The sequence below is a fragment of the Protobothrops mucrosquamatus genome, unplaced genomic scaffold (genome assembly GCF_001527695.2).
Source record: "Protobothrops mucrosquamatus isolate PMUCROS unplaced genomic scaffold, P.Mucros_1.0 scaffold300, whole genome shotgun sequence".
Classification (NCBI taxonomy): domain Eukaryota; kingdom Metazoa; phylum Chordata; class Lepidosauria; order Squamata; family Viperidae; genus Protobothrops; species Protobothrops mucrosquamatus.
The window spans coordinates 467,645-479,804 of NW_015386643.1; the positions used below are offsets into that span (position 1 = coordinate 467,645).

The 12,160-nt window shown below is 42.5% G+C and overlaps 1 protein-coding gene across 1 annotated transcript; it reads right to left on the bottom strand.

Annotated features, from left to right (window-relative positions):
- Positions 1-723: 723 nt before the first annotated feature.
- CDK20 (cyclin dependent kinase 20) lies at positions 724-12,160 on the bottom strand. Its single transcript, XM_015814951.1, has 9 exons — positions 12,054-12,160; positions 8,979-9,068; positions 8,735-8,848; positions 6,044-6,232; positions 5,792-5,913; positions 5,395-5,457; positions 4,184-4,307; positions 3,908-4,063; positions 724-1,447 (listed from the first exon to the last, which is right to left on the bottom strand). Exons 2-9 carry the CDS (start codon positions 9,051-9,053, stop codon positions 1,259-1,261), a joined length of 1,032 nt encoding a protein of 343 aa, XP_015670437.1. The 5' UTR covers positions 9,054-9,068; positions 12,054-12,160; the 3' UTR covers positions 724-1,258.

Here is a 12,160-nt window from a genome sequence, read left to right on the forward strand (position 1 = left end):
TATTCTTTCTCTTTCTACAACAGCAACTATTTATTTATTCTCTTCCTTTTCCTCTTCCCCACAAAATCCCTGCTTCATCAAGCATCAGCGTAAATCTAGGGAGGTGATTTCTAAATCAGGCCAGGTCTTAAGCACACGATCTGGGATAGCGGCAGCAATCCTCAGGAGTATTCTTAATGATCAAACAGATCCCAACAAGCCATTCCCATTGGATACCATGCTCCTCAGAGTTCATCCCCAAAATCTGTAACCCAATAAAGAGCCTAGGAATTTAGTTGATTGCTTACCTGTTTAATTATCAACTGTTATAACAGCCATTGCATAAGAAGGAAGATTACAAAAGAGAAAAAAGAGAGAGAGAGAGAGAGAAAGAGAGGGAGGGAGGGAGGAAAGAAAGAAAGAAAGAAAGAAAGAAAGAAAGAAAGAAAGAAAGAAAGAAAAAGAAAGAAAGAAAGAAAGAAAGAAAGAAAGAAAGAAAGAAAGAAAGAAAGAAAGGCCTGAGGCAAGGCCTCAAAACTCGAGGTGGGGGGGAGAAATTGGTACAGGCCCCACCCTGCTTCAGAGGAACAGAGACCTTGCTCCCCTGAATCCATCTGGGCCTTATTCTGTTATCCCAAGGGGAAAAATATAGCCAGGAGGAATATTAGGACAATCTTTGTGTATGCATTGTGTATTTTTTTTCTTTTGTTTAAAGTTTGTATTTTAACTTTGTGAATAAAATAAATCATGGGGGGGGAAAAGAATACCAGAATTATGTCACATGCCTCACTGGATGGGTTTTGTGAGTCTTTGGAGAGAACTCTTTCTCTTGGTCCTTCTATCAGAGTGGCAGCTCAGCATGCTCTCGGCTCCCTCTTTTGTCATCTGCTGCCACCAAACCACTCAACAAATGGGTTCCCTTGAAAATAAAAGGGGACAAATGCAGGCTGCACACAGCTCCTCCCCAGTCTCTTTGTGCAGCCCCAGAAACCGGGCCACCAAATATCTGCCAGAAACTACTGAATTCAGCCATCCAATAGGCCCACGTATGGTGGAAAAAAGTCAAAACACCTTCCTGCTTTTGAAAGTCCTGGATTCTTTTCGCCCATCTGCGTGATATCACTGGGCTTCGGCCTCGCGGTTACCCCGCACATAGAGCCAATAAATGCACAGCTCCTTCCCACAAGAATTTAAAGTGCGTCGGGGTGAAGAACCAAACTTGCTTCACGAGATGGTATAAAAGCCAGAGTTGAAAGGCGAACAAGAGCGGACTCTCTTCTTATACATCAATCACATATGGTGCCACCAGTTCCAGATCTACAACTGACCCTTCCAGGGGCTCTTCCACATGGAAATCACGGTGGTGCTGGAGCCCCTGACGAATTTTTTTGTTCCCACGCTGGGGAACTGGTAATTCTGAGTGGTGGGCTGGCAGAGGGGATGTGAAAAAATAGGGATGCAGAAGTGCCTAAGGAACAAAAGGAGAGAAATCATCTGGCTGGCTCTGACCAAATCCCATAGTCCAGGGGTAGGCAACCTTGGCTCTTTTATGACTCGTGGACTTCAACTCCCAGAATTCCTGAGCCAGCATGGCTCAGCTTGGAAACCTCTCCCTTTCCCCTCAGCATGGCTGGCTCAGGAATTCTGGGAGTTGAAGTCCACGAGTCATAAAAGAGCCAAGGTTGCCTACCCCTGCCAAAGGGTCTCCCACTATGGCCACGTGGAGAATCCTGGAAGCTCTCAGAAAGCCGCCCCCAGGTTTTTTTGGGGGGGGGGGGAGGGAGGGAGAGAATTAGATTACAGTTCACAGATATCCTACGGGTTGAGCATTATGGGAAGTACAGGTAGTTCTTGAGTTACAATTGTAATGAAGCCTGCCCATCACAGTTGTATGGTTGTAAAGCGAGCCAGTCACACGACTGACCCAATTTTACAATCTTTTTTTGCAGCAGTCATTAAATGAACACTGCAATTGTTCAGTAAGTCCATGGTTCGCTCTGGGCCAGAGGTAAATGCCAATTTTCAGCAAAACCCTTGTAAAACTGCGGGACGCTGCAAAGGGCCATACGTGCAACCCAAGTGTGTTCATATAATCTCTGGGGGCGGGAGGGGAGGGGTCCGAGAGTTGAATCTGGGTCATAAGTACCCTCTGAATAGGTTCGTTGGAGCTTTGAACAGTTCCTAAGCGACTGGTCATAAATCAAGGGCTACCCATGTCAGCTAAGGAAGGCTGCTAACAGCACAAAGGGAATACAGGTAGTCCTCAACTTACAGCCACAATTGAGCCCAACATTTCTGTAGTTAACTGAGACACTTGTTAAGTGAATATTGCCCCATTTTATGACCTTTCTTGCCACAGTTGTTAAGCGAATCACTGCAGTTGGTAAGTTAGTATCCTGGTTGTTAAGTATCCTGCTTCCCCATTGACTTTCCTCGTCAGAAGGTCGCAAAAAATGATCACATGACCCTGGGATGCTGCAACGGTCATAAGTATGAACCAGATGCCAGGCATCTGAATCTTCATCACACAATTGTGGGGGATGCTGCAAAGGTTGTAACTGTGAAAAACCGTCATAAGTCACTTTTTTCAGTGCCGTTGTAACTTTGAACAGTCGCTAAGTGAACTCAGGTAAGTCGAGAACTACCTATATGGGCCACTCATGCTAGATGAACAAGGATGAACAAGGTCTGAACAAGCTTTTCTACCATGCAATCCCTCCGCCTCGTTCACAGAATTTCACATTAGGTGGGGAATGTAATCTCCCTCTTTAAATCTTCTCATGTTTTCCCAACTAGTGCTTAGTATTTTTTCTTTTTTTTATTTATTTGAGGTGGAATAGTTGTGTGTTGTCTTTGAATTAGTACCACAAAGTTGCTGATCACCTAGAGAAGCATCTTTAGGGAAATGGACATTCGTAGCTCTGCAAAAGGTCATGAGAGAAAAGTCCACTGCAAAATAGCAAAGTGGGTTGCAGCGCCCTCTTTTGGTGATAACAGAATGAACTTGGCTTTCTTAACGAGCAAAATTTCTCAAGAAACTTCACAAGTGAACTGCTCCTAGGCTGATTTTCAATAAGCATCCCAAATAAGGATATCATCTTTGCCGCTCTTAAGGAATTCCTAGACCAGGGGTCGTTGAAGTCTACGAGTCATAAAAGAGCCAAGGTTGCCTACCCCTGTCCTAGACATAGCCTAGATCAGGCTCAAGGGCTATGCAAAACTGCTTGTAAAACCATTGCTTATGTTCTCAGGCTTCCTTGTTACACACTAAGTCTGGGATAGGGAGTGGAAGATGCCCACAGGTGGGAAAATCTAAAGGATTTCCATGGCAGGGAACAATCCAATCTCACATCTGGACCGTACTCTTGCTTTCATTTGTAGTTTTGCAGCTGACATTTACCTCCAGAGGCAATTTTACTAAAGCGGGGGTCACAATTTCAATCTACCAAAATTTGGCGCCCATAAAAATTCCATGTCCACTACTTTCTCTGAAGTGTGAAAAATGTGTTTTGTTAAGAAAACAGCCTGGGTTACTGAGCGTGTCATTGGGTCTAGAGTTAGACAGTCACAAGTGATTCAAAGTAGTTAATCTACATGTAGTAGTTTCAAAGACTCAGACATACTGGTTTCTGCCAATACAGGTAGTACTTAAGACTACAATATAGTAGACTTAAGACTACAATTGAGCCCCCCAAAATTGTGTTGCTAAGTGAGAAATGTGTTAAGTGAGCGCTGCCCTGTTTTACGATTTTTCTTGCCACATCTGTTAAGCGAATCTCTGCAGTTGTTACATGAGTAACACAGCTGTGACGTGAACCTGGCTTGCCCATTGACTGTGCTTGTCAAAAGGTTGCAATCCCATAAAGCTCCTTGCCTTGCTCTTTGCAGGATGCTGCACCATATGGACGGCCTCACGGCTGCCCCTTACCTGGGCTGCTTGCATACGTTGCTTGGAAGGATAGACCAGGAACTCTTTCAGGAGCTGGACTGCTTGTGGAGAAGCATCAGGCACCACCTGCTCCAAAGGGATGGGCTGCTTCTCTTTGAAGGAGATTTTGTTGTAATCAGGCAACTCTGTAATCTCCTGTCCCAGCAAAAGAATAACAAGGGTGGGACTTGGCTATTGGTTTCTTCACTTTTAAAGGTCCTTGCTCCTCCCCTGGGCCCTAATCCTTGTGGGCAAGCTAATGGTTATGGGACTCACCGGCCAGGTCTTGTGATTAGGCGTGCCAAGCACCCGGAGGACACAACACAGCTGCTCAATGTCATTTTCTCCAGGGAAGAGGGGAGAATTGTTGAGAAGTTCCGCAAAGATGCAGCCAACTGCCCTGGTTAAAGAGAGAAAAGAGGTAGCTGCATCAAGGAATAAGGGGGAACATCCCTGTCATCCAAACATTCAATCCCTTCCCTGACCAGTTTCCTGCTTCTTATGCAGTGAAAAATCTTTGGTTCTTGATTTCAATATGGTTTTTCTCTATGCATAGTGAAGACTTACATTTCTTTTGTGTAAGTTTACATTCTTTTTTGTTTTCCTCATTTGGGAAAGGCTTCCCTTTTCTGAAGGAATATTCCTTTTCTTCAAGTTTCCTTAATATTGTTGATTAATCGGGATGACGGTAATAATGCTTTTCCTGATCTAGGAAATATATTGTAGCTAAATGTTGATTATTGTGATTGCAGTTTTGCCATCTTCGGCTTGGTGTCTTGCCGGCATCCTGCCATCAAAAACTAGGAAGGAGGGCGCAAGGGGGGACAATGGGCAATAAACATGTATGGGGATATGATGGGAAATAGGGAAGGGGGATGAGAGCTTGACGAAGACCAGGAAGCACAGAACCAGTTTGTCCCAGTATTCAAGGCCACGCACCCTGAAAATGGAATGTGGATTGGCCCAAACATGTCGGGTGATTCTCAAAACACTTATACGGCTCTCCATTGGCTGAAGACAAACTGATCAAGGGGGGGGGAGAGATAGGATGAGGGGGAAAAATTGTAACCTGTTACGTGGGAATCTTAGTTCTAGCCTGACTTTACTGCAACCAGCAACCTTTAGTAAAAGAGCCTATCATTTCACCAAAATGGAGTCGAGGGTCTTTCTTTCCTAAGGGACCTGATTGGGGCAGGTCTGACATAGTGATTCTGAGTAATGTCCAAGCACTTTGGACAAATTAGATTATTTTTGAACTTTCCTTCATCATTTGCTTTATAATTTCCTCTCTTAAAAGTATAATTATGTTGGATTCCCTTGGCAATTTTCCACTTACTGTGCCTGTCAATTATACCTGATGGCACTGTGGTCAAGGCTTACAGTCAGTTCAACAATTGCATCTCTAGCACTCCATGTTTGCCCTCTTAAAACAGCTCAGAGATAGAACAATCCAGACTCATTAAATGAAAGAGCTCAAAGCTGCTCACCACAGGTCTACACCTTCATCATACTTTCGAGCACCATATAGCAATTCGGGAGCCCGATACCACCTAATTGGGAAGAGTACACAAATCGTATTATACACAACTTTGTTCATCTCACACAATGAAACTTAACTCCAGTCTCCACAATTTTCACGTCTAGTGCCAATAAGGCTCCAGAGCCTTCTTTTAACATTTAGGACTGATTTCAAGAGTCTTGGAATAAGGTCTGAAGAGGGAAGCTAGGACGTCTCAGAATGTCATTGAACAATCTCGTCCAACTTCCATTACCACTGAACATGTTAGCTGTGGCTACTACGAGTTGAAGATGCAAGCATCTTCCAGTTTGGTTCTCTTCCCTGGCTAAATGCTCAATCCATACCCCATGCCCATTGGTATTTACCTGGTGGCCACTTGATGACTATATAGTCTCTCTCCATCACTGGTGAACACCCGGGCCAAGCCAAAATCAGCAATTTTCAATTGCCCTGTGGAACTGATCAGCAAATTAGCTGGTTTCAGATCCTAAAAGAAATTGAAAACATCTTAGAAGCTAAGGAAGAATGGGTTGCATAGCATCAATGGGTCAAATAACAAGGTCTGATCTTCCTGGGAGAAGAAAAGCATCCTATGGTCAAACTTGACCAAGCCTCACCCGGTGCATAATAGAGTTGGCATGGCAGAAAGCCACCCCCTTGAGCAGCATCATCATGTAGCCTTTCACTTGGGCTTCAGTAAGTGGCTGTTCAGAGTTGCGAATCACCTCGGATAAATCAGACAGCATATACTCAAATACCAGCACAAACCCTGTGCCATGAGGGAAAACATCTTTCAGTTGCACCACCTAAAAGAGAGAAGTTAGACAAGTTGGATTCAATATTGGGTAGCCTATCCCACAACTGATATCATGAAGAGTTGCCTATCCATCCTCAATATAGCGAGTTAAGTGACTGAATGTCTGAAGCAGCATGAGCCATCTGAAGGTGTTTACAAAGCCGTAAGTTATATTATTTCCCCGCCCCCAAACCTATATTTATGCTGGACACATTTCATTGAACTTCTTTAAGCTGGTCAGTTAATAACTGCACTGTTATTATTTGGCAAAATTCTCTTTTTGAATTTTGCAATGAGTTGAGATAGGAGCTTGCTGTGGAAACAGGCCAGTTAGTGCCGAAAACTGTTAACAATAACTTGAGGACGGGGGCTGGAATCTTACAAGGCAAACCAGAAATAGAAAAGGCAAAAGTACTGGCGAAAGATTAAAATGCTGCAGACGGTATTGCTACCAATATTGGTTATGATCACTTTATTGATGTCCTGTTTATTCCCCCATACAGGTAGTCTTCGACTTACAACTGTTCATTTAGTGACCATTCAAAGGTACAACGGTGCTAAAAAAAGTGACTTATGACCACTGTTCACACGAACGTTGCAGCATCCCCAGGGTCGAGTGATCAAAATTCAGGTGCTTGGCAACTGATTCATATTTATGACAGTTGCAGCGTCCCGTGATCCCCTTTTGCAACCTGACGAGCAAAGTCAATGGGGAAGCCAGACTCATTTAACAACCACGTTACTAACTTAACAACTGCAGTGATTGACTTAACAACTGTGGCCAGAAAGGTTGTAAGATGGGGCAAAATTCACTTAACAATTGTCTTGCTTATCATCAGAAATTTGGGGGTCAATTGTAGTTGTAACTCGAGGACCACCTGTTTCTTGTTTTGTTTTCAAGTTAGGAAAAAGCTCTGAACTATTTGCATAATTGTTAGATTATGGTCAGCATTCAAAACTACTTTCAGTCAAAGTGTCCAGCAACATGCAGTCGGTCCCATTAAAAGGCCGTCTTCCAAACTTGCAAGGGCTCTTCCTCCTGGCCTTGATTATGCTTGAGCAATGCTAAACAACTCACAACATACTCTTATTTGCACTGCACTGGACTGGCATGTGGTTGCTTTGAAAAATGCATGGATATGTGACAGCAGATCAACTTCAATTGTTTAAGATAGTTCCGTGGTGGTGAACCTATGGCACACGTGCCACAGGTGGCACACAGAGCCCTCTCTGTGGGCACGCGTGCCGTTGCCCCAGTCCCAGGCCCTCAGCTGGGTTTTATAAAATCTTTTCACTCTAGGCCTCCGCCGCCATGTGCAAAAAAAAAAAAGGTTCAATCAATCAATCTATTTCAACTTCTCACAGGAAAAAAAAAAGATCTCGTAAAGTTGGGATTGATTGAACTTTTTAATCCAACCCAGTCTGCTATTACCACCACAGCCATGCCCACCCAACGGGCCACACCCACCCAATGGGCCATGCCCACCCGGCACCCGACGATACATAAGTGGGTTTTGGGTTGCAATTTGGGCACTCAGTCTCTAAAAGGTTCGCCATCACTGAGATAGTTCATTGCATTGCCATGGTTTAATTATGGCTTATTGAGTAAGCCATTCACCCCCATGACTAGCTCTCATACACCTCCAGGCATCTTTCCAGACCTAGGCCACCCAGCAATGTGCCTCCCCAATACAGTACACACATCTCTGGCGCATACCCACATAGCCTTCCTAACCAACACAGCACCTTTACCACACCCTTACCAACCATTCTTCGCCTGCACCCCTCATGTACCTCTTTGCTCCTTCCCTCATCTAGCAGCAGCCACTGGCCTTTGCCTGCTGGCCTTTGACTTACTTCCAGCTGGCTTCCCCACTGACTTTCTCCCTGCAAGATCCCTACAAGCACAGTAAATAGAGGAGCCAGCCAAAATTCGAGGGATGGAGAAAAGGAAAAAAAGTCAGAACTGAAGAATGGAAGGAAGATAATGACAAGGGAGGGAGGGAGTAAGAAAGGAGGAAGTATAGAAGGAAGGTGGATGGTGGGAAGGAAGGATTTCAATGCTCCTTATCTACTTCCTACCAGGAATCTACATAGGGAAGCTGGCAGAAAATTGCTTCCATTCCCACTGCTTTTTTGCCCATCTGTGGTCATTCTGCTTCTCTGTTTAAGTAAGGAAATATCTCTGAAACAATGACCCAGTGGGGCATGGGTTATCCAATCATTAGATTAAAATATAGTAATTATTATAGGCAATTTTTATCTGTTTCTGGAAGATCAAGGGAGTGACAGCAAGTTGTTTCAATGGAGAGTTATGGCAAAGTTAAAATGGCTCAGTTTACTTGTAATCTTTATCTGAATTCCCAACACTCTCCCCCAGGTTATTATTATGCCTTAGTGCAATACATAAAACAGGCTAATTTGTTCTGAAATATTAGTTTACTGGAGGCCTAGCCTGAGATGGAATTCGAAGAAGCTGGTCCATGAATCGTCATTTCCACAAGCTACTCACGTGCTGGTTTTCCTCAATCTCCTGCAAAGCCTTGATCTCCCTCAGGGCTTGGTTGGGGATCCCATCCTCCAGCTTGCGGAGAGCCACTTTCTTCAGGGCCACAGTCTCCCCAGTCTGCCAAGTAAGAGAGCAAAATAAAAATTGAAAGTGGACGTTCATCCTGAGAACTTGAGAGAAAAAAACAAAACAAAAAACAACAAAGCTGGCTACATTGGCCTCAGAGATCATGAGGAATTCCACTTACTTCTATATTCTTGGCTTTGAAAACAATGCCGTGGGCTCCTTCTCCAATACGGCCAAGAATGCTGTATTGATCCATAGTACCTTCTCATACCTGAAACAGAAATGACAGCTCATCTGTTCCAGCCTGGGATTCCTGCACTCCTGTTGAATAATGTGTGATTTGTCTTTCCTTTTTTCTTTGTTAAAAGTATGTCTCAAAATTTCTACCTCAAGCTACATTAAATTGCTAACCTAACCCCCTCAAAAGTAAATACAATTTAAAGCAATTAAACTTAGCTTTAAAATCAATATAAAACTACAGAGTTCAAAAGGCTCGATATAAAGAGCTATGTTTGAAGACAAACTTTCAAATAGCAAAAAAAAGCAGGTTCGCCTCTCATCTTGCAAGTTGCAGATTTCTATCGGTATGGATTTGCACTATTTTTTTTTAAACTGGATTAACTAATTTGGCTTCCAACAAAGGAAATGTAAGACACTGAAGAAATGCAATTTACAAAAAACCCCACGTAATAGCCTTGATAGAATCAAAATTTCTAAATGGGGAAGCCATTTTGTTAAATCGATTTTAAAAACATTCTGTGAGTTAAATCTTTTACACTTATATTTGAATTAATTCACTGAAATCAGTGGGCATATTTGTTTATATACTCATTCAGTTTGGATGTCCATCTCAACAAGTGATTCTTGGCAGCAAACAAAATGAATCAAAACAAATTTTCATTATAATACACACATTAAAATGCACACAACAGTTGAGGATTAGGATTATAGAGCCATGGAGACTTGTTCCCCCAGGCACTAGGACAACTGGGAGTTGAGTTCAACACATACAGTATATATATTTAGGGTGGGAGCATAATATTATTTTAGTTGTATATAGTGGGTTTTTTTATGTAGCTGTTGTTAGACAGCCAGGGTAATATTGTATAAGACAGTGATGGCGAACCTTTTAGAGACTGAGTGCCCAAACTGCAACCCAAAACCCACTTATGCATTGTCGGGTGCCAGGTGGGTGTGGCCCATTGGCTGGGTGTGGCCCATTGGCTGGGTGTGGCCAATTGGGGGGTATGGCCCATTGGGTGGGCGTGGCTGTGGTGGTAACAGCAGACTGGGTGGGACTAAAAAGTTCAACCAATCAATTCCAACTTTGCAAGATCTTTTTTTTCCCACGAGAAGTTGAAATTGACTGATTGATTGAACCTTTTTTTTCTTTTGCACACGGCGGCAGAGGCCTAAAGTGAAAAAGTTTTATAAAACCCAGCTGAAGGCCTAGGACTGGGGCGACAGCGCGCGTGCCCACAGAGAGGGCTCTGAATGCCGCCTCTGGCACCCGTGCCATAGGTTCACCACCACTGGTATAAGATGAGTAGCCTTATAAATCTTTTTAGTATTAAAAATAAATCTGAACTCTCTCTGTCCCAGCACATATACAGAGTGGCAAGATTTTTAAAAAGTTAGAATTCCTGCATCTTCTTGGTGGTGTAAAAGAGAATTTCAAGCAAACCAAAGTAAACTTCCAAAATGCATCATAGGATTGTGGATTTCTCCAATGTTGATTTCAAGATTCTTTCACAAGAAATTATAGTATTGAGGAAGCAAAGTCAGGGTATTCTTTTAATTCCTTTTCCAGAACAATAAAACATGAAACAATCCAATTTATAAATTTGCCAATACATTAAAATAGCCCTTGACTTACAACAGCTCATTTAGTGACCAAAGTTACAACGATACTGAAAACAGTGACTTATGACCATTTTTCACACTTATGACCACTGCAACATCCTCATGGTCACAAAATCAAAATTCAGATGCTTGGCAACTGACTCATATTTATGACAGTTGCAGTGTCCCTAGGTCATGTGATCACTTTCTGCGACCTTTTGACAAGCAAAGTCAATGGGGAAGCCAGATTCACTTAACAGCCATGTTACTAATTTAACAACTGCAGTGATTCACTTAACATATGTGACAAGAATGGTCATAATAGGGGACAAAACTCACTTAACAAATGTCTTATTTACCAACAGAAATTTTGGGCTCAATTGTCATCAATAAATTGAGGACTACCTGTACACTGACTACAAATCCTATTATATGGGATGGGAGTTGAAGTTCAACATCAATCAGAATATAACAAGCAATAATTAATTCCTCAGTAATATGTGATGATAAGCTTGTTTTTATTAAAAGATTCAAAAACAAAACCAACTCTTGTTTAAGTGTGTTCCCCCCCCCCCTGTTATTTTCTTGATGAGAGAAGCAATTTTCTCAGTAACTGGGACCCGATTGCTCTGGCATATAATCTAGAAAGAGAAATATGCATAAAACCTATCCTAGATATATAAGGACCAATTTCCCCAGAAATCTGAGTTGAACTATTAGGAAAGTTGCTTTAAAGATGATAAATACCAAATTCCTTTCTACATGCTGAGATGATCCCATCATCCACCCCAACTTCTTACCGATTTTTAATCCAAAGCACGAACATAGGAATCAGTTTTAATCAGAAATTAAATCATCAATTTTAACATTTCTTCTGGATTAGACCATGATCTATTACTGGTCCCTGAACAGACTGCAAAACAGGATTTCACAGCAGCACTGTTCTCTCACTTCTCGACTGCCCCCAAACATATTCAGTGGTATACTACTGTTGAATATAGAGGTTCCTTGTTTTATAAAATATTTAACGTATTAATTTTTTGCAAATATACCTAGGATCTTTTCAGAGGCATCAACATTTAAGATACCGCCAGCGTAATATATTAAAGCAACCAACTGGATGGATTCTAACTCTATGCTAACTGCACGAAAGAAATACGAAGATCTGTTCCTACATACTTTCTCGTTAAGGTGTACGCGCATACTTAATATGCGAAACAGGTAAATTGCCTTTTTCTCTTTCTTACCAGTGCACCGCTTTTCCTAATGCAGAGCACCTCGGTGGTTGTCTGCGCCTTTTCACGAAAAGTATGGAATTTGTTCTCCTAACCTCCACTAAGCTTTTAAAGATAAAGACTCTGTAACAAAACAAAACAAAATCGTCTTATGCAAAACCCTATCAACCCCTCCTGACCTCATTAGAGTACCCACGCTCAGCGGATATTCACGCTCCAGGAAGATAGATACAGGACATCCAGCCCGCTTTCTCCGATCGGCTCCCTGAACAATCAGCCAAAAGGA

What these genes read in the sequence shown, in the direction of transcription:
- CDK20 (XM_015814951.1), bottom strand. Translation starts at nt 9,053, where the DNA reads ATGGATCAATACAGCATTCTTGGCCGTATTGGAGAAGGAGCCCACGGC. An exon ending in AGTCATCAAGTGGCCACCAG is followed by an intron (nt 5,458 to 5,791) that starts GTAAATACCAAT and finishes CTTCCCAATTAG; the next exon opens with GTGGTATCGGGCTCCCGAAT. An exon ending in AACGTATGCAAGCAGCCCAG is followed by an intron (nt 1,448 to 3,907) that starts GTAAGGGGCAGC and finishes TTTGTTCCTTAG; the next exon opens with GCACTTCTGCATCCCTATTT.